The 24,235-nt window shown below is 39.4% G+C and overlaps 1 protein-coding gene across 1 annotated transcript in view; it reads left to right on the top strand.

Moving 5' to 3' along the window:
- Nucleotides 1–21,903, top strand: part of abat (4-aminobutyrate aminotransferase) — a 33,204-nt gene extending 11,301 nt beyond the window's left edge. Inside the window, exons 3-17 of the mRNA XM_026165900.1 lie at nucleotides 1,189–1,331; nucleotides 2,726–2,823; nucleotides 2,913–2,942; nucleotides 8,084–8,201; nucleotides 9,937–9,986; nucleotides 10,806–10,886; nucleotides 11,174–11,266; nucleotides 12,208–12,270; nucleotides 12,398–12,461; nucleotides 14,312–14,460; nucleotides 16,147–16,284; nucleotides 17,414–17,581; nucleotides 18,454–18,600; nucleotides 19,195–19,306; nucleotides 19,633–21,903. Coding sequence (XP_026021685.1) covers nucleotides 1,262–1,331; nucleotides 2,726–2,823; nucleotides 2,913–2,942; nucleotides 8,084–8,201; nucleotides 9,937–9,986; nucleotides 10,806–10,886; nucleotides 11,174–11,266; nucleotides 12,208–12,270; nucleotides 12,398–12,461; nucleotides 14,312–14,460; nucleotides 16,147–16,284; nucleotides 17,414–17,581; nucleotides 18,454–18,600; nucleotides 19,195–19,306; nucleotides 19,633–19,754 — 1,503 coding nt within the window. The 5' untranslated portion in view covers nucleotides 1,189–1,261 and the 3' untranslated portion in view covers nucleotides 19,755–21,903. The remainder of the gene's footprint in view (nucleotides 1–1,188; nucleotides 1,332–2,725; nucleotides 2,824–2,912; nucleotides 2,943–8,083; nucleotides 8,202–9,936; nucleotides 9,987–10,805; nucleotides 10,887–11,173; nucleotides 11,267–12,207; nucleotides 12,271–12,397; nucleotides 12,462–14,311; nucleotides 14,461–16,146; nucleotides 16,285–17,413; nucleotides 17,582–18,453; nucleotides 18,601–19,194; nucleotides 19,307–19,632) is intronic.
- The last annotated feature ends 2,332 nt before the right edge of the window (nucleotides 21,904–24,235 follow it).

Here is a 24,235-nt window from a genome sequence, read left to right as displayed (position 1 = left end):
AATTAAGTGATCTACATGTACCTGTTGATGACTTTTATGAAACCAGTTTGGTCAGGATATATTATGAGGGAGGTTTTCTTCTCTAATTTCTTTGAGAGAGCTTTGCAGATTATTTTCATGTCAACCTTGATAAGGGATATCGGACAATAGCTGGTGGGAAGAACAGGGTCTTTGCCTGGTTTTAGCAGGAGACGTTGGCAGAATTCATATTTGTTGGTAGTCTGCCATTTTCTTATATTTCCTGTAACATTGTGTGGAACACTGCTGCCAGAATTCTTTGCTGGAAATCCATCTGGACCTGCAGCCTTATTATTGAGCATACTTTCCAGGGCTTACTGGAGTTCACCTGATGTCAGCGGTGAATCCAGTGCTGTCGCTTGACTTAAAAATAACATTTATATTTGATTTTCTTTTTTCCATCCAGTAGTGTGCAAACAACTCAAGAGCTCATATTCACATAATTGTAACTGTAATGTAATTACTAAATTTAATATGTAATATGTTACTACTTTACTGAAGAATGTAATGTGTTTACAGTAACACATTGCTTTGGAATGTGTTACACTGTAGACAGGTCAAGCAGAGTGTGGCACTGGAAGTAACGACACAAACACTTGTGTGTGGGAGGGGTTTGGTAAGGAGAAGGAAAAAATACTTTTATATGTGTACAGCGAGGCTGGGGTCCTACAGAATTCAGTTAAATATGGTCGGGTGTGGAAAGAATGCTTCACAGGTTTCCACAGAAGAAGCATAGTTTAGGGATAAAGGGGAATACTCACCCATCACTGGATGTGAAGTCACTGAAAAACCTCATTTTGGTTCAAAATCACAAACTATTTGAAGCCATTTGCAATTATTTTGATTGGTCATTCTCTACCCCGTGTTTGTTTTTATGTTCTGGTGATTATTAAATTAAAGAGTTTTGACTCTCTCTCCATTCTTTTAGATAGTGGCTTCAAGATACCCCAGGATTTAATCCAAGATTGCATAGATATGAGACTTGCTGCTAGAATGACTTTGTAAAAAACCTACACTTTTGACTCCTCTGCTGTGACAGATGCCACATTCTTGTTTATTTAATAAAGTTAATGTGCTTTTTTTTGTTTGCTTTTTTGCACCTCTCTGCTCTCTCTGATCCCCCCTTCCCCCTTCTTCCCCTTTCCCTCTTTCTTTCCTTTGTTTTTATAGGTGACTTGGAGACGTTAGAAGCTGAGCACAGTTTTTGCCTGTCTCTCACGCTTTTTGACTGTGGCTTTTTGCCATGGCAACCTCCTTGATCAGTCGTCAGCTGGCTTTCTCTCTGCAGAAAAACGTGTGGCTCAGTGCTTCAGGTAAATCTAGCACTACACCAGATCCTTGTTTTCTAGTCAGGATATAACATTCAGTAGGTAAAGATGTGTTACCAGTGTTGGAGAGTGTCTTAAAACTGTTTGGACCATTGTGTAAATTAATCTTATTCTTCCAGCCATATTAGTGCCACAGCTAATAGGCTAAGCTTTTCCACATGTGAGGAATGTATTGCTTATTTCAAAGTGACTTTAAGAATTTTCAGATGATTTTTTTTAGTTGAAATGTCTCATCTGAAAATACAATTTTAATACCTCTCATGGGTAAAGCAGTGAAAGCAGAATAGCATTGTGTAATCAGTGTAAATGTTTAAACCGAAGGAGGATGTGCTTATCAATACACATGTTTGTGCTTTTCCAAGATGAGTGACTGAGTGGTGTGTCAAAGGTCTTCTGTCCATAACCACGAAGCCAGACATACTACTGTAAATCTGAGTAACAAGTAAATTATTCACTACACATGGGACACTATTGCGTTGGCAAAATCTGTCTACAGACAGCTGCCGTTATCCGATAAACTGGATTTGTGACAGGCGTCTCCATAAAGGCTGTTTTATATAGTAAAACAATGTGAAAGAGGAAGCTGTCTAGACTGTATAATATGCTATAAATAATTAATGCATTACAACAACTGTGGATTTAAAGTTGAAGCTCTGCCCTTCAAGATGTGATTGAAGTACAGACTTATTTTGTTCATTTTAATTCCAGTCTGGTTGTGTGCAGAAGCAAAATCACAAAAAAGTGTTGCTGTTCCCAAGCGTGTGGACTAACTATATATAAATGTGTGTTTTGGAGCAACTAAATTTATCTCAAGAAAGTGTTCACCTGCAACTGCTTCATAAACGGTTGGTATAAATGTCCAGCGGAGCACTGATATGAGCTTTAAACCTTATCTTTGCTTGTTTGATAGTAGATCAACTAACAGCCTAGTCATCCATGAGATGAGCTATTTCAGTTCACAGAACTTGTTGCTGTAACCGCTAGCTCAGTAAAGATGACCCCAAATTGTCCAGAACCAGTAAGTTTCTGGGCTTATCTTGTTTTTACCGGGATAGAGGACACTGTAACGGTCGGGGCAGATACTATGGATTTTGTTGTATAGTTGTTTGAGATATAACTATGGAAAAATATAAATTTCCTTATTTGCTCCCAAGCTGCCCTGAGCTTATCCAGGACAGAGGACATAGTTAGGGACAGTATTAGAGTATATTTGCCTTTAAAAAATCATAACAAAGAAGCAAAAGTTGCCAGCACTTTATTTGTTTCTATCATGGCTGGCACCACATGTAAAACACCAGGACATGACCACAAAATAAGTACCAAATATTACACCCCTCACACCCACACATTTATGAACTTTTTTGTGGTTTCTCCACAAGGTTGCAGATATGTCAGCAAAGCAGCAGCAAAGACACAGGTGGAGTTTGACTACGATGGACCCTCCATGACAACTACAGTCCCTGGTCCACGATCACAAGTAATGGTGTACACACACACCACACCACACACACACACACAGACACATTTATTGCAATCAAAAGCTTTTCTCTCTCTTTCTATTTCTAGGAGCTGATGAAACAACTGGGACAAATACAGGTGAGATGTGTGTGTTAGTATTTGTGGTTTCTGCTACTTACAGTTGAGCATGATTGTCTACAACAGCATAAATACAACAAGAGTACTTCTCCATCCTTTTATATATGAGTTTATTTATTTGTTTTTACTGAATGCCTTGTTTCGGTTGATACTGGTTCTGGATACTGATCTCCTACAACCGCTGGCAAAAATTATGCAGTCATCACATTTGCAAGATGTTCAGCAACTTTGTAATCTAAAAGAAATACCTGAACAAATTTCAATATGCAAAATTTTTAATCATGTTCAGGCTATAACAAGCTGGCTGCTTTTGGTGGATATGCAGAAAATATTTATTGAACAAAAGTTGGCATTGGAAACTGGTGAACTGGTCTTTTTTTTTTGTGTTTGTGTTTTTCAGGGGTTGCATATTTTTTTTGGAAATTATTTCACTGATTATGTTTGTACATTAATAACTGAACATTTTTTAGTATATTGCATTTTAATAACATGATACAGTGGGGCAAAAAAGTATTTAGTCAGCCACCGATTGTGCAAGTTCCCCCACCTAAAATGATGACAGAGGTCAGTAATTTGCACCAGAGGTACACTTCAACTGTGAGAGACAGAATGTGAAAAAAAAATCCATGAATCCACATGGTAGGATTTGTAAAGAATTTATTCGTAAATCAGGGTGGAAAATAAGTATTTGGTCAATAACAAAAATACAACTCAATACTTTGTAACATAACCTTTGTTGGCAATAACAGAGGTCAAACGTTTACTATAGGTCTTTACCAGGTTTGCACACACAGTAGCTGGTATTTTGGCCCATTCCTCCATGCAGATCTTCTCGAGAGCAGTGATGTTTTGGGGCTGTCGCCGAGCAACACGGACTTTCAACTCCCGCCACAAATTTTCTATGGGGTTGAGGTCTGGAGACTGGCTAGGCCACTCCAGGGCTTTCAAATGCTTCTTATGGAGCCACTCCTTTGTTGCCCGGGCGGTGTGTTTTGGATCATTGTCATGTTGGAAGACCCAGCCTCGTTTCATCTTCAAAGTTCTCACTGATGGAAGGAGGTTTTGGCTCAAAATCTCACGATACATGGCCCCATTCATTCTGTCCTTAACACGGATCAGTCGTCCTGTCCCCTTGGCAGAAAAACAGCCCCATAGCATGATGTTTCCACCCCCATGCTTCACAGTAGGTATGGTGTTCTTGGGATGCAACTCAGTATTCTTCTTCCTCCAAACACGACGAGTTGAGTTTATACCAAAAAGTTCTACTTTGGTTTCATCTGACCACATGACATTCTCCCAATCCTCTGCTGTATCATCCATGTGCTCTCTGGCAAACTTCAGACGGGCCTGGACATGCACTGGCTTCAGCAGCGGAACACGTCTGGCACTGCGGGATTTGATTCCCTGCCGTTGTAGTGTGTTACTGATGGTGACCTTTGTTACTTTGGTCCCAGCTCTCTGCAGGTCATTCACCAGGTCCCCCCGTGTGGTTCTGGGATCTTTGCTCACCGTTCTCATGATCATTTTGACCCCACGGGATGAGATCTTGCGTGGAGCCCCAGATCGAGGGAGATTATCAGTGGTCTTGTATGTCTTCCATTTTCTGATGATTGCTCCCACAGTTGATTTTTTCACACCAAGCTGCTTGCCTATTGTAGATTCACTCTTCCCAGTCTGGTGCAGGTCTACAATACTTTTCCTGGTGTCCTTCGAAAGCTCTTTGGTCTTGGCCATGGCGGAGTTTGGAGTCTGACTGTTTGAGGCTGTGGACAGGTGTCTTTTATACAGATGATGAGTTCAAACAGGTGCCATTCATACAGGTAACGAGTGGGGGACAGAAAAGCTTCTTACAGCAGACGCTACAGGTCTGTGAGAGCCAGAGATTTTCCTTGTTTGAGGTGACCGAATACTTATTTTCCACCCTAATTTATGAATAAATTCTTTACAAATCCTACCATGTGAATTCATGGATTTTTTTTCACATTCTGTCTCTCACAGTTGAAGTGTACCTCTGGTGCAAATTACTGACCTCTGTCATCATTTTAAGTGGGGGAACCTGCACAATCGGTGGCTGACTAAATACTTTTTTGCCCCACTGTATATCATTTTTAAAAGTCACTTTATCTTCCGTAGTAGGTCTCTACTGTAGTTAGTAGGTATGTAGTGACACTGAGGCAACAACTACACTCATCATTGTATGAAACTTTTCAGCATTACAAACAAAAATGTGGAACACACACACAAACCTAGACATGTTTTAGAAAGGCAGTCAGACAAACGGTGACCTCAAATGTTCAAATGGCTCATTGTATTCAGGCCAAAATAAGCAAAAACCGCATCTAAGTATGACATACAGATAGGATGTCCTACGAGAGCTCTGTCAGCTTATTCTAACATGTTTGCCTTTAAATATTAATTGATAGTAATACATATTCTCTTGAAATTGTAATACTTTTTCTCTAGCTACAATGACTATGCCATGCTTCTGTGTGTGTGTTGGTAGATTGGGTCTGTAAGTATGTTAAGTCAGTGAACTACATAAATAATTCCTGGAGCACAATATGCTGTTCCCTCTTTTTTTAGCACCATCCACTCTTAAGGTTATATGGTGCTTCTGTCGTATCTGAAGCTCAGTGATACCAGAGATGGCATTATGCAAGTGATGTCTTCATATTGTGCAGGTGTTTGTGTGTGGATTTTGATATAATTTTATTCTAATTGTTTGTATTGTAGTAACAATAAAGTTATTAATAATTTTCAAGGAAACTTTGAAGCATGCTAGAAAGACTGTTAAAAGGTTACAAATGCAGAATGAATTGAAGGCGTTATGTTTACCTTCAACATAAGATTCTTCAAGAACCATAATAGGCTGAATTTATTTTCTAAACATATGCTAAACTGTGCTGTTTTGTTAAACTGCACTGTTTTTTATAGCAAATAACTTGCTGCTTTTGTCTTTACAGACTTTTTGTTATCATATTTAGTATTTAGTATTTATTTATTTATTGTCATTGTCAAGAACAATGAAATTGCGTTTGGGGCTTCCATACAACCCAAAAAAAAAGAAGAAAATAATAAATACCCCTTAAAACCCAAGTGTACATATTTAACCCAGTGTGACTCCAATGCAATAAGACAATCCTTAGCAATAATGTTCGTAGAAATTCAGACAAAGACCTGAGAAACATGACAAAATACAACAATGCAACCCATTCAATATTATTGTACTGTGAGATATGATATCAGATATGATAGTTATCTATTTAAGAAAGAGGGGGGGGGCAGGAGGGGGAAGAGAATAAAGATATGATGCACCAATGCAGACCAGTTCATTGCTATTAAGAAGTTGGATATGGTTATTGTCCGTGAGAGGGGGGCAGAGAGTTCAGGAGCCTCACAGCCTGTGGATACAGGCTGTTGGCCAGTCTGGATGTTCTGGCCTGTATAGACCTGTACCTTCTCCCTGAGGGCAGCAGATGGAAAAGGTGGCGCGCAGGGTGATGTTGGTCCCGCAGGATACTGTGCACCCTCCTCAGACAGCGAGTGGGGAAGTAATTACTGATCTCTGGCAGACTTGTTCCAATAATTCTGCCACCTTCTTTCACCACCCGCTGGAGTGCTTGCTGATCGGCCTTGGTGCAGCTGGGGAACCACACTAGAAATCCATACGTCAGAACGCTGCTGATGGCACAGTTGTAGAAGTTCAACATCAGAGATCTGGGAATGTGTGCGCTCCGCAGTCTCCTCAGGTAGTAGAGGCGCTGTTGGGCCTTCCGTACAACTGAGGTGATATGGTTGCCCCAGGACAGGTCCTCGGTCACAGTTACCCCCAAGAATTTAAAACTGCTCACCCTCTCCACCGCCTCACTGCCAATGAAGAGAGGCAGATGGTTGTTATGACCCCTCTTCCGGAAATCTACAATGATCTCCTTGGTCTTTTTGCTGTTTAAGACCAAGTTATTGTCGTGGCACCATGACTCTAGTTGTTGCACCTCTGTCCTATAGTTTGTCTCATTATTGTTGGATATAAGTCCGAGCACTGTAGTGTCATCTGCAAACTTAACAATGAGATTGGACGCGCAGGAGGAAATACAGTCATGGGTGAAGAGAGTGTATAGCAGAGGGCTCAGAACACACCCCTGAGGGGCACCGGTGTTGAACACAAGGGTGGAAGAGGTGTTCTTACCCACTCTGACACTCTGTCTACGGTTAGTGAGGAAGTCCACAATCCAGTTGCACAGAGAGGAGTTAAGTCCCAGTTGGTGGAGTTTGGGACGTAGTTTGTATGGCCGGATGGTATTAAAAGCCGAGCTGTAGTCTACAAAGAGGAGCCGTGCATAGGTATTCCTGTGTTCCAAGTGCTTCAGTAATGTGTGCAGCACTGTGGCGATCGCATCCTCGGTTGACCGGTTCTCCCTGTATGCAAACTGGTGCGAGTCCAGGGATGGTGGAAAAGCAGCTCTGATGTGTTTAATGACCAGTCTCTCCAGGCATTTGGCGGGAATGGGGGTGAGTGCCACAGGTCTGAAATCGTTCAGACATGTGACATTTGACTGTTTTGGGATGGGAACGATGGTTGCTGCTTTGAAACAGGATGGTACCAGTGAACAGGACAACGAGGTGTTATATATAGAGGTGAAGACGTCCGCCAGGTCCGCAGCACAGTCTTTTAGCACTCCATCCGGCCCGGCCGCCTTCCTGGTGTTAATGCTCCGGAACACACGCCTCAGCTCATGAGTGCTCAGGACCGGAGCAGGGTCGGTTGAGGGGAGAGGGGACAGGACAGGGTCGGTGTTCTCCCTGTCAAAACGGGCATAAAAGAGATTTAGATCTTCAGCCAGAGTAGAACTGTCGGCTGAGGGTGATGGTGTTCTTCTTTTGTAGTCCGTGATAGCCCTGATGCCCTCCCAGACCTGCCTTGGGTTTGTGTTGTTCTCAAACCTGGCCTCGATACGCCTCCTGTGCTGCTGCTTGGCAGTCTTGATGCCTCTTCTCAGGTTGGCCCTGGCAGCACTGTATGCCTCCTGGTCCCCGGATTTGAAAGCGTTGTATTTAGACTCGAGAATAATTTATGAATATCTTTATACTCTTAATGGTAAGTACCATGTGAGGTTTTTAATACATAACATGTTTTTCCCCAGAATACTGGTGCCATCAACTTTTTCTGTAACTATGAGGAGAGCAAAGGGAACTACCTAGTGGATGTGGATGGGAACCGCATGCTGGATATCTACACTCAGATTTCTTCCATCCCAATTGGTTAGTACAGATATTTATGTAATAACTTCAGTTTAGATTGTTGAATTGTGAGACAGGGATGAAATCTATAATCATAACAAATGTTATTTTATATTGCATAGCTGTCATTGAAAAAGGGCAGACACTATGGTTGGATAATAAATGGTTTCACCCAGCCATGAGCCATGAGTGAAAGACGTTTTTGAATTTTAATTTATATTGTCTGAAAAATGGCCAAAAAAATCACAAATTCTGCCAGGCTATGTTAACTCAGTGTAAAGTGCAATGGTTTTGTACTTAAGACAAGTTAGTATGAAAAACATAATTTGCATATAAGCCGGGCAGCACGGTGGCACGGTGGTTAGCACTGTTGCCGCACAGCAAGAAGGTCCTGAGTTCAATTCCAACATCAGGCCGGGGTCTTTCTGTGTGGAGTTTGCATGTTCTCCCCGTGTTTGCGTGGGTTCTCTCCGGGTACTCCGGCTTCCTCCCACCGTCCAAAGACATGCAGCTTGTGGGGATAGGTTAATTGGATAATCCAAAATTGTCACTAGGTGTGAATGTGAGTGTGAATGGTTGTCTGTCCCTGTGTGTTGGCCCTGCGACAGACTGGCGACCTGTCCAGGGTGTACCCCGCCTCTCGCCCTATGACAGCTGGGATAGGCTCCAGCGCCCCCCGCGACCCTGAAAAGGACAAGCGGAAGCGAATGGATGGATGGATGCATATAAGCCCTCAGTTTGTACTCTTTCTGTGTGTGTGTGTGTGTGTGTGTGTGTGTGTAAAGGAGTCTACCTTAACATCCATCAGAAAAAACTATATGTAGCTGGCTGTGTAGATCAGCGGCCCCCAACCTTTTTTGCGCCACGGACCGGTTTATGCCCGACAATATTTTCATGGACCGGCCTTTAAGGTGTTGCGGATAAATACAACAAAATAAAACTAGTACCGGTACTGAAAAAAAGAAAATTTATTCATAACACACATGAAAAGACCAAGGAAAACCGAGTAAATGATAAAAACGATAACAAAATAACGCTGAAAACCGATTAAAAACCCTGAAAACTATACATTTCAGCCCTGAGCCTCAACTCTCGCGGTCCAGTACCAAACGAGTCACGGACCGGTCCGAGGCCCGGGGGTTGGGGACCGCTGGTGTAGATGAATGGCTGCATGCTTAAAATGTATTATCATTATTAATTTTTCTAATGTTATGAAATTTTTTTGTGTCATAATTTATGATTTCAAATGTTTTTCCATTTCATCTAGTTAACTCAAGTCTAAAAAGCAATGGGGACTACTGTGTCTCATCTGTAATCTATATCTGTTTTTCAATTGAAAACTGGTTTTAAAGGCAGTATTACATATATGGCAAGCGTCTTGTTGGTGCAAACGAGGAGCTTAACAGACAAATACTGATTAACTATCATGATGTTGCTTTTTTATTTTTTAAAGCAGGGCAAATCATAGATAACTATGGTGTTTACTGGTTCTTTTGATACAATTGGATCAATTATATATGTGGTCACTTTGCTGCCATTAGACTTGTTGTACTGTATTACTGTCGGAGTCAATTTTGATACACTGAGCTACTTTGCATTTCCACTGTGGTTTGTCCAACGGAACAGGGATATACGTAGTTTACTTGTATACTTTCCAATAAAACTAATAATACTTATTTTAATAGCATACTTGAAGGAAATGGTGTATGCGATGCACCTTCCTTTGTAAAACCACTCCTGTTGTGTGCTCCTATAGGCTACAACCACCCTGCTCTCCTCAAAGTGATGACCAATCCAAACAATTTGGTAAGTTCGTTTCTTTTATCAGGGAAAATAAAGATATGGAGCAGATGGCATTGCAGTGAATGATTAAGTATACAGTAGTCAAAGGAATTGCATTCTGTGTTTTATACAGACAATTGTGATTTCCATTAGAGCAGTTTAGGGTAAATTATGCTAAGCTACCACAGTTCTGACATCATACAGCAGTTACAATCTTTCCTCACAATGCCACTGTGTGTAAGCAAGCTGGACAATGATCATATGATGATTTTTTGGTGTAGAATCATCATCCATGATCTCAAGACACAGTTACCTCCATAGAACTCATAGATCACAATTTTAGCTAAGCATATGGTTATATAGATAGAATAACCTGTGTTGGGATTAAATAATTTGCAGTGCCTCAATAATGCTATGCTTTTTTTTATTAATAAGTGTTAGAAAGTTATATAGTGTAGTATTAAGTGGACACAGCACTGAAAAATAAAGGCATTAGACAACAATTCAACTCAGGGCTAAAGGACCATGACTCAAATCTCATTCTGTTTTTTGTTTTATTATAAATATTCTGACTGGAACATGAAAGTGGCACCTCCAACATATGTGTCCACTGAGTGTTTTCATCATTCTTATGTCTAATGTTGAGCTTCCTGTATGTTCTCAGAGGAGAGGTGAGGTGTAAAACAACAAATGGTTTTTAAAGTGAATGTAAATCCTAATATTTGTTTTGGTTTGGGATTTAACAAGTAGGACATATATGTAAGTACATGTAACATCCTTTTGAAAAAGTCTGAACAAGACTCTGCGTATTTGCATGTACTAGATATTTTTGTCTTTCTTCAGAGTACATTTGTGAATCGGCCAGCCTTGGGAATCCTGCCACCTGAGAACTTTCCAGACAAAATCACCGAAAGTCTTCTCTCAGTGAGAAACACACAAAAACTGAGTTTATCTTTTTATACCCAAATTTGAGCTATCACACTAATATTTTTTCTGCTTTTTTTTGTAAAACAGTACATTTTAAAATTCATGGATAACAACTATCTAACACACATTTAGAATTTAAATTTGTGTACAGGTTGTTCTTACATTCTAGTTTTCATGTAACTCCATAATGTATTATTTGCCTTTATTGCTATTTCTGCAGATAATGCTAGCTGTGCAATGATAATAATGATAATCCTTGTTACTCCTACTTTGCTTTCTGTCAGGTGGCACCTAGTGGAATGACTCGTGTTCAGACAATGTCCTGTGGTGCTTGCTCCAATGAAAATGCTTACAAAGCTATTTTTATCTGGTATAGGGTAAGTGAGTGCAAATTTGATTTAATTTGTTAACACCATGTTAAATTATATCTGGTGACCACATGGTATGGGGGGTGTTAGTGCTCATAGCATGGGTAACATCTGTGAAGGCACAATTAATGCTGAAAGGTACAACATATGCTGCCATCCAAGCCAGACAATCCCTGCTTATTTCAGCAGAACAATGCACAGCCACATTCTGCATGTGTTACAACTGCGTGGCTTTGTAGTAAAAGAGTCAGGTACTAGAGTGGCCTGCCTACAGTCCAGACCCGTCTCCCATTGAACATGTGTGGCGCATTATGAAGTGCAAAATATGACGATGGAGACCCCGGACTGTTGAGCAACTGAAGTTGTACATGAACCAAGAATGGGAAAGAATTCCACCTACACAGCTTTAACAATTAGTGTCCTCAGTTCTTATTGACGCTTATTGAGTGTTGTTAAAAGAAAAGGTGATATAACCCAGTGGTAAACATGTCCAAGCTTTATTGGAACATGTTGCAGGTATCAAATTCAAAATGAGTGAAGATTTGCACGACAACAACACAAACAAGTTTATTAGTTTGAACATTGGATATCTTTTCTTTGTAGTGTATTCAATTGAATATCGGTAAAAAAGGATTTGCAAATCATTTTATTCTGTTTTTATTTACATGTTACACAACATCCCAACTTCATTGGAATTGGGTTTGTAGTAATGTCCTGTGATGTTCTATTATCAGTAATATTATTTGATCGTAACACTATAACAGACAACTGAATCCAAATCTCGGACAAAAACACAAAACCTAAAGCAAACAAAAGGTCACCACAGGAGATAGCTGTCCTTAAAAAGACGGTAGTGTAGAAAATGTCTTGTATTGAGTAGGAAAAAAAATGTAAACCAACAAGTTGGAATTAAAATGAATTTAATCTCTGTGGGTTTTTTTTTTACTTAGAACAAAGAACGAGGCCCAAACACACCAACTAATGAAGAACTGAACACCTCCATGATCAACCAGGTCTCACTATTCATTAAGTTATTCACCACTTTCCTGCCATATTGGACTCAATATTTGCTTCTTATTTCTTGATGTTTGTCTTTTCTCTTGCTTAGTGTCATTGAATCCTTATGTCTTTTGATCTCAGGCACCAGGTTGTCCAGAACTCAGTATTTTATCTTTCATGGGGGGTTTCCATGGAAGAACATTAGGTATGTTAAATACTGTATACATTTTTGCTACTGTTAAAACAACAGCACCTGTCATAAAACAATTACAGTGGTATTTATTGAACAAATAACAAACTGAATTCATGTTTTTATACCCAAATTTGAGCTGGTACACTACAACTGTTTTATTGTAAAACAGTTCATGCATAATAATACACTGGCACATTATAAATACTTTTTCATCTGAGGGATTGGAAACGGTCCAGGCAGATTGCTCAGTGATGCAAAACAACCCAGCTGTTATCACACAAAAGCCTGTGCTATAAAAATAGAAGTTTGATTAATAACACCTCAAACATGTAAAAATTGAAAGCTCAAGGGTCCACATGTAGCATTTTTATAGCTTTTCACAGATACACAAGCATTGTATGTATTTAATCCTGTATGATGTCAGTTTGAAACTTTAGACTCAAGTCAGTGTGCTCTTTGTACAACTGGGGAAATCATTATTTGATTTTTGCCTGAATTTGTAAGTTTGCTCATTTAAAAAGAAATTAATCTCTAATTGTATGGTAGTTTCATTTTAATGAAGAGAGACAGATTATCAACCAGAAATCCAGAAAAATGAATTACATAAAAGTTGTAAACTTATTTGCATGTCATTAAGTAAGTAATGATACATAAAAATACAGGTCGCTACACAAAACACAACGTATTACTTGGTGGAGAAACCTTTTTTGGTTAGTACTTTACTTCTTGTAGTTCACTGGATTTGCACACATTTCAGAAAGGATTTTTGCACTCCTCTTTGGCTGCTGCTTAGCAAATTGAAGCTTCAGCTTCCCCCAGAGATTTTCTACTGAGGTCTGGAGACTAGCTAGGCCACTCTTTGACCTTTACCTGCTTCTTCCTTAGTCCCTTCTATGTTCCATTGGTGCTATGCTTTAGGACATTGTCTCGCTGGAAGATCTACGAGCCCTCTTCAGTGTTCTGGCTTAGAGAAGGAGCTTCTCTTCCAAGATTTTTTGGGACATGATAACGTTCATTGTCCTCTCAAAGCAGTGAAGTGTCCTTAGCAGACAAACAGCCCTGACACATAGTATTTCCACCATAATGTTCTTTGGGTAATCCTCAGCATTCTTCTTTCTCCTTATTCCAGTTTGAATGTGGCTTCGTCTGACAAAAGCACACAAGCCTTCTCTGAATCATTTAGATTTTCGCTGTAGACAGGCCAGTTGCTAAAGCAGGGAAACTTTACAAGCACCACATGATTTTAATCCTTTATAGCTTACTGTGTTACACCTTTACCATGATCATGCTCTCCCCGTGAGGTGCATGCAAGATCTAATGTGGAGCTTCAGACTGAGGGCGACTATTTTCTATTTCTTCTGTTTTGGAATAATTGCACCAACAGTTGTCACCTTCTCACTAAGCTTCTTGTTGATGGTCTTGTAACCCATTCCAGCCTTGGGGAAGTCTACAATCCTTCCCCACCGGAGGAGGTTTGAATGGAACAAACTGAGTCTATAGACCGGTGAACACATAGCAAGTGAATATTAGGAGTATGTATAATTGATTGATTAATTGTCTGCCAGATTTCAGTCAGTCTCTGGGAACCAGAATTCTGGCTGCGTTGTAGGAGATCAAATACTTTCAGTCAATGACGTGCAAATTTATTCATTTTATTTAATGTGTTTTTCTGGATTTTTGGTTGCTATTCTTTGTCTATTAAAATGATACTGTTAGAGATTGTTAATTTTTTCGTAAGTGAGCAAACTTGCAAATTTCCCAGTGGATGATGGCAATCATTAGACTTTTTGGAAAGATAAAACCAAAAGGCATATTCTAACTTTGTGGATTTGTTACTAATTCATTGCTGTTGCCTTGTTAAGGTTGTTTGGCAACAACACACTCCAAAGCGATCCACAAACTGGACATTCCATCATTTGATTGGCCTGTTGCCCCATTCCCCAGACTACAGTACCCACTGGATGAGTTTACCAGAGATAACGCTGAGGAAGAGGCTCGTTGTTTGGAGGAGGTAGGCTGTATGTATACACAGAAAAGATACTATATGAGTATATGTGAACAACCATAAGGTACAGACCAAAATGTCATCACAGGAAGCAAAATGTTTTTTTTTTAATATATAACAGTTTTGATTTGAGTTGAAGGTTTTTAACCTATCAGCAGAACTAGTATCTGCTCCTTTGTGCAAGGTGGAATGGTAAATGGCCTGTATTTATATAGCGCTTTACTAGTCCCTAAGCACCCCAAAGCACTTTACACACGAAGTTACCACCCATTCACGCACACATTCACACACTGGTGATGGCAAGCTACATTGTAGCTACATTGTAGCTCTGACAGAGGCAAGGCTGCCGGACACTAGCACCACCGGGCCCTCTGACCACCACCAGTAGGCAATGGGTGAAGTGTCTCACCCAAGGACACAACGACCGAGACTGTACAAGCCGGGGCTCGAACCAGCAACCTTCCGATTACAAGGCGAACTCCCAACTCTTGAGCCACGATCACCCCTAGGTGGAACAGGACGAGCACTGCCAGATCCCTAGGTATACTTGGTGCAGAGTCCTAGGTTTCTTCTGGTACATAACAATGTCCGGCCTCATGTGGCAAGAGTATGCAGGCAACTGCTGGAGAATGAAGGAGTTGATACCAGTGAATGCCCCCCATGCTATGTTTCAGTCCATTCGACACCACCAGGTTGCATCTCAGACTTGCCCAAATCCAAATCTGGAAGAAGGTCCTCCAGGACACCATGCATCATCTCATTGGGGGCCATAAAAATACAGAGTGTCATTTTGATACTGCAATAACACATTAGCTAGTCCATGAAATTATTAATTTTGAGGATGATTTTTATTTTAGATGTGATGAGATCTCATGTGTTTTTTAATTTGTTCTTTTCATTTTTTCATTTTTTGAGATTGTATTTTTGAAGTTTAAGTAATTGTTGTTTTTTCATGACATTACACATATTGCAGTTTACATTACAGTAAAACTGAAAATAAAATTGATCACATTATATTGGCACCTGTCAAAACATGGGGTATAATGAGAAAAAAGACTGTCTTTTGGGTATGCAGTGGTTAGTACCTACTACAAATGGTCCAACAAAAGGCAACTGGTCAGCCGGTGCTAGGGCCATACAGTATTTGTCGCATGCTCAATTATGCGGGTAGAAAGCATTAGAAAACAGTGTAAGCTCCTGCATATGGCTCTACATAGAAGCACACTGTTCTGAGTTTCAGTGAAGATGCTGTACACTGTATGCTGAAAAACTAGTACGATCAACCAATTCCCAACTTCAGGTGTGATACCTGATATCACAGGACAAATTGACATCTGGCTTATCGGAGAATTAAGAAAGCGGATCCAGCTGTTCTCCTATAGCCCAGCATGAGTAGAGAACTCTTTTTTTTTTCCTCTTGTACTTTCCCATTGTAGTGTACATTTCAGTGGTTTTTCTGTAATGCAACCGTTCTCTGACTTGTATCCCCATGTGATGTCTGTGTTGTGTGTGTAAGGTCGGGGGGCGGGTTCATTCCACTGCAGGGCAACCTGCCACTGCATGTGGCGAATAAAATTTGAACTTGAACTTTAATGTTGCTTTAATGTTATGAATGACTGATTTAAGTTATATCACTTTGACAAAAAAGTGCCATGTTGTGTGTGATGTTGGAATTCTTGTGTGCAACTCAAGGTGGAAGATTTGATTGTGAAGTGGAGACAGAAGGGAAAACCTGTAGCGGGAATTGTAATTGAACCGATTCAGGCCGAAGGCGGCGATAACCACGCCTCGCCAGACTTCTTCCGAAGACTGCGCAATATTGCACGCAAGGTAAGACACTAGCTTTAAAGACAGACTGGTTTGTATGTGGGAGTTAATCATAATAAAAAAAAATTGGGGGCTTTTTTTCTAGACTTACAGTGTTTTAATGTTGCTAAAATATTTTTAAAGATATGTATAGATATGTCCATGGGAATCATAAAGGGGTGCAGGAAGAGCAGGAACTGAAAATGGTCTCAAAAATATGTATACAGTTTCTTTGATAATGTTGTGGAAAGGGCCCACATGAGAAACTGGGACCATTTTGGAGGGCTGCACCAATAAGCTGAATTTAATATTCTGCTCAATATTAATGTGATATATTTATACACTGCTACTGGGAAGAGGAGATGATACAATTAAAAATGCAATGTTGGTGTTGTGTAATAACAACACCAAGATTTGATTCCATTTTAACTAACATTCCCCAAAACAATTGTGAATAAAGGTGATCATCACCAAGGGAGGATCTGTATCTGGATTTGTTCAACTTCATTACCCACAGTGTTTGTTTTGTTTTGGAGTTTAGTTTGTACATTTGTTCCAGTCACATCAACAGCAATAGCTGCAGTATCTGCCTTCCATTCTGTATCTGAAGTCACTGGAATGTCCTTGCCTTTCTTTTCACAATTTCTGCTCTCAGGTCCTACACTGTAGCCTCTGTCATAGCAGTCAGTAAGTTGCAAAGTGCGACAAACTGTGTGACTGAGTGCTCATGCCCTTATGAAATTATCCATTTTACTTATAATACCAAAAACATGGTTAATTTTCAGCACTGACCAACACAACACATCCTTATGCACAATACAATGCAAAATAACAATTTAGGTTCAGGGTTTATTTTAGTCACTTTATCTTGGATCTGCTTTAAAGGTCCAACATTTTTCCCTGTTGTGTCAGCGTGTCCTATTTCACCCTGTCCAAGCATGCAGTTACCTCTGTGATTGAAGCATTCCCTGTCATGGTCTTTTTCATTGAACCCTTGTTAATCCACGTACAGAGAGTGGTAACTGAGCTGTGTCTCGGACATCACAGCTCTCATCCAGAACCAAGGAGAAAAAGTCAAGATTGTCTGCTTTGGAGTTCAGAGATTCAAAATTTCTGGCAGAGGTATACTGAGTATATTTGCTTCCCCCCTCAGCATGGCTGTGCTTTTCATGTGGATGAGGTCCAGACTGGTGGCGGAGGCACAGGAAAGTTTTGGGCCCATGAGCACTGGGGTATGGACGACCCTGCTGACGTTGTCTCTTTCAGCAAGAAGCTTCTGAGTGGGGGTTACTACCACAAGGATGAATTACAGGCAGACAAGGTTTGACATTTTTATGTCTGTTTTTCTACAATAATTTTAAATTTTAAATTCCAACTTATTTGTTTTTTGTAAGTTCTACATTACATTAGTTTTGTAATGGGCTCAGGAGGAATAGCAGGTCATCTACTAATCGAAAGGTTGGTGGTTCAATCCCCGGATGCTCCTGTCTGCATGCCAAATACCCTTGGGCATTAATTCCAACCTCAAGTTGCTCTCCTGGACTATACATGTGAATTTTAGATAGAAAGAACTTGCATAGAAAAAGCATAGAAATAAGTGCCTATGTGATTAGATGAATGAGGCTTTTAGTGCTCAGGCAGAGGAGAAAAGCACCACATAAGATTTAGAATCAGCTAACCAATAAAAGTTAGCTTAGTTTTAAAGGAAATGAGTTTAAACATTTTAGTGTGGGAGTGGCTTCCTGCAGAGGTGGAAATAGAAGAGGCACCACATCCAGCAATATTACATGTCACAGTTAAAAGATTCTGTCTCACAAAAAAGCAGTTGTGAAAGTCTGTTGTTGTTATTCTTCATAATATTAATAGTTTTTATAACTTTAATAATAGGAATATCATTTCAATTTTACAAATTGAATGTTTATCTGAATGATTTGGCAGTCAGTTTTGGTGTGTTGTGACACAATTCTTTTCTGGTAGTTTTCATCTTTGTTGCCATGATGCAGACACATAAATGTTTCTACACTGATATACAGCCTGTCGAGAGTGCTGGTGCATCACAGGGGTTCCTGCCCAGTGTCAGCTGAAACAGGAATCAGCCCCCTTCCCTACCCATTTTGATAAGTTTTAGCTGTTCTTTTTATTTTAGGTTTTTACTACCCAGTATCCAGTGTTTTGTTCTTGTGCTTTCCGCAGCCCTACCGCATCTTTAACACATGGATGGGTGACCCGTCAAAGAACTTGTTCCTTTCTGAGGTTCTCAATGTGATTCGGAGAGAAAATCTTCTGGAGCAAGTGACCCGCTCTGGCAAAGCTTTGCTGAATGGCCTCTATGAGCTACAGGTACTGTTTTTTTTTGTTGTTTTTTTTAATTAACTTGGTCCAAACTCGTGGCCGTTCATGTTTGAAAACCTGCCTTAACTAAAACTGCCCGTGGAGCAGAAGTGAGTCCACCTCACCTGCGCGGCATCGCAATCATACCTACAATCATACCTTGCTAGTTTCAAAATCTGTACCGGGTCCTGTATTTGTGGTTCTTGTCGTTTGTGTGTGCCTGCGAGCTGCCAAGCTGCGGCCGATTGTGTACGGCAACCGGAGTAATAATAAAATGCTGAAAAACATGGAAACGTGGTTGCGCTGTGCCTCTTATCTGCCACAAACTGTATTTTGTATTTACTCATGTTGTCTTTTTCTAATACAAAAATTTGTTTGATCTGAAACATGTAAGTGTGAGAGACAGAGAATGGAGGCAGTAGCATTTAAAAAAAATATTATTAGCTTTTAAGTTTCAAGTTAGTACATCACTTCAAAATTCTTTGGTTGTTAATCATTGACCTGAATATTTTTGCTGGTTTTTAAGCTTACTAACTGAGCGTAATGCTGCATTTGAATGCTTTGAATGGTCGTGATCATAAATTACGTGGCTTTTTTCCGCAGGCTCAGTACCCCAGCATACTGAGTCGAGCCCGAGGACAGGGGACGTTCTGTGCCATTGATGCCTGTGATGATGCCACACGTGACAGGATCATGCTCAAGGCCAGAGACAAAGGTATAAAGCATATCAATATATGGTGTTTTTCTTTTTTATGATGGCTCCTTTGGTTCAGTTTTGCACTCATGGAGATCATGGAAGGCAAGTTTATGATATTTGCAAAACTAGACAATAATGAGGATAATCCTTTGGCTTAGCAAAGCCAAAGGGGTAAAGAAATTTACGATGTTGTCATTTCTGTTAGCAGTAACCTTAACTTATCTTTAATATAGCTGAAACTAATCAGCGAAGTCATCAAAGGAATCATATTTGAAAGTGCTAGATATCTGTCTGATATCTCTGTAAAAAACAATTATTGTTGTTCCATTTTGTTTCGTTGGCAGGCGTCCTCCTCGGGGGCTGTGGGGATCGCACAATCAGATTCCGCCCAGCTCTGGTTTTCAAGGAGTATCATGTGAACCTCTTCCTCAATATTTTTAATGATGTGTTGGCGCAGCACAAATAGATCCTTTCCAAAATCCTTCTAAAAATATACAATCCTGAGTTAAATCAGAATGGGGGAAAACGTAACTCTGGACAGTTTAAGAAAAGAGAAGCACAATCTAAACAAAATAAAATTCAACTAGCCCTGAGCTACAGCTAAAAGAAGGCTAGTTGTAGTAAATGCAAATTTTGTAGAATGTTCATGTTTCTGAAAATTAAATCTGTTAAAATAAGCCTAGAATCTTTTTAAATAAAGATTCATTTCTGTTCATGTACATGTATTCAAGTCTGGTTGAAGTTACTTTTTCCTGGAAAACAACTACTTAAAGAAAACAGTTAAACAATTTGTCTTTGTACAGAAATGTTGGCCAGTCTGCTCTGGAGATGATGAGACATCACACAGCTGTATTTTCCAAAATCTCGCCATTATAACTTATACTGAAGTATTTCATTTCACATTCACATAAAAAAGTGTTGGTTTTTACGTCAAATTAAAGTGCTCTCTAAAGCTAACGTTAGTTGTTTTTTGTGGCACTGTTCTGCTTAATTTCTGGAATCGGGAAACATAAAGTTAGCTTTATTCTTAATCTGGCCTAAAAACACTCTTGTTTTGAATATTACCAGGGAAAATATCCCTAATATGTAAAACATTAAACCTTTTTACATTTATGAATTGAGATATATGAGATTCATAAGTACGACTGCACATGTGGTTGTAATTCTGTAACAATTACTATAGCAATAAACACAATAAATGTCTTAACTCCTAATGAACTTTAGTTGTTGACTCATAGTGTTGCATAAAGCTGCTTTTAGTGCTCAAATGCAAGAGTCGCCTCACTGCATACATTCATCCTGCCACGCACCTATCCTGGATACAGAGTACAGTGTCAGTGCTGACTCTCTGTATGAACACAATCAATCTAAACTGTCCGTTAAAACTGTCCATAATGTTATGACTATTGTGTTGCTCTTAATAGTAATAAACTTGAAATGATGTAGCCAAGAAAATGTGACTCTTAAATAGACCATGAAAATGTCATAGATAATTTAGTGCCTGCATGTTATTTCAGTGTAACATTTTTTATGCCCTCTGCTCAAATGAGAGCCTTGGTAACACCATTTACTTTACTCTTAAAGAAAAAGAGCTTCATTGTTGCTGCTTGACATTTTATGGAAATATGGTTACATTTTGTTTTCAAGACTCTTGTTTTTGATTTCATTTAATACTTTTTATTTGTGACATTAGGGTGTACTTTGCTTTACTCTGTGTCACCTGGGATAGGCTCGAGACCGATGTCATCCTATTTGGGTTTTAAGTACATTACACTTTGCATAAAACCATTTCTGAGTCTGACACATGACAAACAAGATAATGTGCTCACAGTCATTGATTCAAAATAACATATTAAAAAGTTAAAGCATAAACACTTTAGCAAATACTAAACCCGTACAATCATTATGCTACTATCTACACTGTTTACACATAGAACGAAACAGACCCAAGTAAAAGTTTACTGTAGCTAGATAAGCTATTTTGTTAAGGGGGAGTTGAACTTAACGCACAGGTCTATTGCAGAGGGTGGTCAAAAGCACACATTAGTTTCAATGTGAAGCTGAAATAAATTACCAAATAACTTTAAAGCTGAAATTCTTTTGACATATTTGGCATTTTAATTTTTTAAAGTCTGCTTCTGTAGAACGTCCTCAGTAGTAGCAAATGTTCCATGCAGTTTTTAGGCAAGTGTTAGGAATGTGATTCATGTCTTTTCTAATTATGTCTTTATTGTTTACCTATTAGAACGAAATACAAATAAACAATATTTCTTCTCCTTTTTTACATTTACGTTGCATAAATTTTACCCCTCTTAATGTAGTGAATTAAAAAACAGTTCACAGGGTCAGATCATCATCCTACACTTAATACTGAACATACATGAAGGTTGGGTTGTAGGGTGTCTCCTAATATGATGGTGATTTAGACAATGGTGCCTGTCTTCTTGTTGTCAGGCATTATATGGAGGATCTGTGATAATCTTAAAAAAAAAACCATTTACACTAAATACTTGCACTTGTGATTTAATATTGATGGTCATTGATGTAATTATTATAGATTGTTGTCTATAAAATATTCTGTCCATGTACTGTGATTAATAAAGTTTTGAGAAACTTGAGTTTTTGTTTCTGTTGAAAGGTTTTTGACCTAATAAAAATCATAGAACTGTAAATGGACTGATAGGTTATGGTATTCAGCTAGGTGTCATTCAAATCTGAAAAAACAAAGAAAGAAAAAAAAAAAACGTGCCCCTCAGAATTATTTTTCATTTTAAATGTGCAAAAACTTTTAAAAGGGAACTCACAGCTTAAAATATGCCACCAGCTCCAAAAATAATAATCATTTAAGGTTGAATTATACTAAATACTTAAAGTTTTATTTAACTGTGTTATATACGCTATGACACTAATCCTATATTACACTGAATTTCTGTACTCAATATATACTAACAAAGTGCTATCATTTAAAGTGTCATATTTTATTTTCTACAGGTGAAACTCGAAAAAATTACAATATCATGCAAACGTTCATTTATTTCAGTAATTCGACTTAAAAGGTGAAAGTATTATAATTGTTATAGTCTTGATGGTTATGGCTTACAGCTTATGAAATCCCCAAATTCAAAAGCTCAGAAAATTACATGAAATCAATAAAACAAGAATTTTAAATACAGAAATGTCGGACCTCTGAAAAGTATAATCATGCATATGTTTGGGTCCCTTTTGCATGAATTACTGCCTCAGTGCGGCGTGGCGTGGACACTCTCAGCCCGTGGCACTGCTGACGTGTTATGTGAGCAGCCTTCAGCTCTTCTGCATTGTTCGGTCTCATGTCTCTCATCGTTCTCTTGGCAATGCGCCATAAATTCTCTGTGGGGTTCAGATTAGACGAGTTTGCTGGCCAATAAGCATCGTAATCCCATGGTCATTGAACCAGGTTTTGGTACTTCTGGTAGTGTGGGCAGGTGCCAAGTCTTGCTGGGAAATGAAGTCAGCATCTCCATAAAGCTCGTCTGCAGAAGGAAGCATGAAGTGCTCCAAAATGTCCGGGTAGATGGCTGCGTTTACTCTGGACTTAAAAGCACACTATCACTCATTATGTGTTAATAGACCTCTCTGCATTGAATCATACTTGTTATTAATTTCTGGCTCTCTTCCGTAGCATGTCTTCTATCCTGTCACCCCAACCGGTCGCAGCAGATGGAGTTTTTCCTTCCCACTGTCCACAAAGTGCTTGCTCATAGAGGGTCATATGATTGTTGGGTTTTTCTCTGTATGTATTATTGTAGGGTCTTTCTTACAATATAAAGCGCCTTGAGGCGACTGTTGTGATTTGGCGCTATATAAATAAAACTCAATTGAATTGAATTGGATCAGCACCAGCAGATGACATGACTTCCCAAATCAGCACAGACTGTGGAAACTTCACGCTGGACTTCAAGCATCTTGGACCTTTCCATTCTTTCTCCAGACTCTGGAATCTTGGTTTCCAAATCAGGTGCAAAATTTGCTCTCATCAGAAAAGAGGACTGAGCAACAGATCAGTTCTTTTTTCTTTAAGACGTTTCTGACATTGTTTGCTGTTCAGGAGTTGCTTGACAAGAGGAATATGACATTTGAAGCCCATGTCCAGGATCTGTCTGTGTGTGGCTGCTCTTGATGCACTGATGTCCAACTTCTTTTGCAATTACCGTTTGAGGTTTCCTCCTTATGGAGGCTGTCAGTGATGGTTTTCTGGTACAACTGTCATGTCAGCAGCCTTCCCCATGATTGTGACTCCTACTGGACCAGACTGAGAGACCATTTAAAGGCTCGTGAATCATTTGCACCATTTGCAGGTTATTAGATTAATTAGCTGATTAGAGAGTGACACTTTGAGCCTAAAATATTGAACCTTTACACAATATTCACATTTTCTGACCTTTTGAATTTGGGGTTTTCATAAGCTGTAAATCATAACCCTCAAAATTATAACAAATAAAGGCTTGAAATATCTCGCTATGCATGTAATGCATCTATATGATATATTAGTTTCACCTCTTAAGTTGAATTACTGAAATCAATGATTTTTGCATGGTATTGTAATTTTTCGAGTTTCACCTGTAGCAGCCTAAGTTTGTCTAACATGATCGTTTTCTTTTTTGTTTGTTTGTTTTTGTTTTTTTCGTGCACGCGCGCACTACGCGTACTGTCATATGTCTCCCTAACCACTTCCGGGAAATAGGGCGTATGTGAACCACATGACGATCCCTCGCCTCGATTCCTCGACGGGAGCGAATGATGGTTATTACGTGGACCGTTTGCATGACAACGTGGCGGTAAGAAGCCAATAAGAACTTGCCTTGAAACGTTTCCCTCCCGCCCCGCCTCCATACTTATTATTGGTTAGAGTTTTCTTTAAGGCACTGATGATTGGATAGCTGTGTATCTAAACCCGCCCAATTGCCA

This window comes from Astatotilapia calliptera, chromosome 4, assembly GCF_900246225.1.
Source record: "Astatotilapia calliptera chromosome 4, fAstCal1.2, whole genome shotgun sequence".
NCBI lineage: Eukaryota > Metazoa > Chordata > Actinopteri > Cichliformes > Cichlidae > Astatotilapia > Astatotilapia calliptera.
Note: the sequence above shows the minus strand (reverse complement) of the source record. Positions and strands in the feature narration are given on the sequence as shown.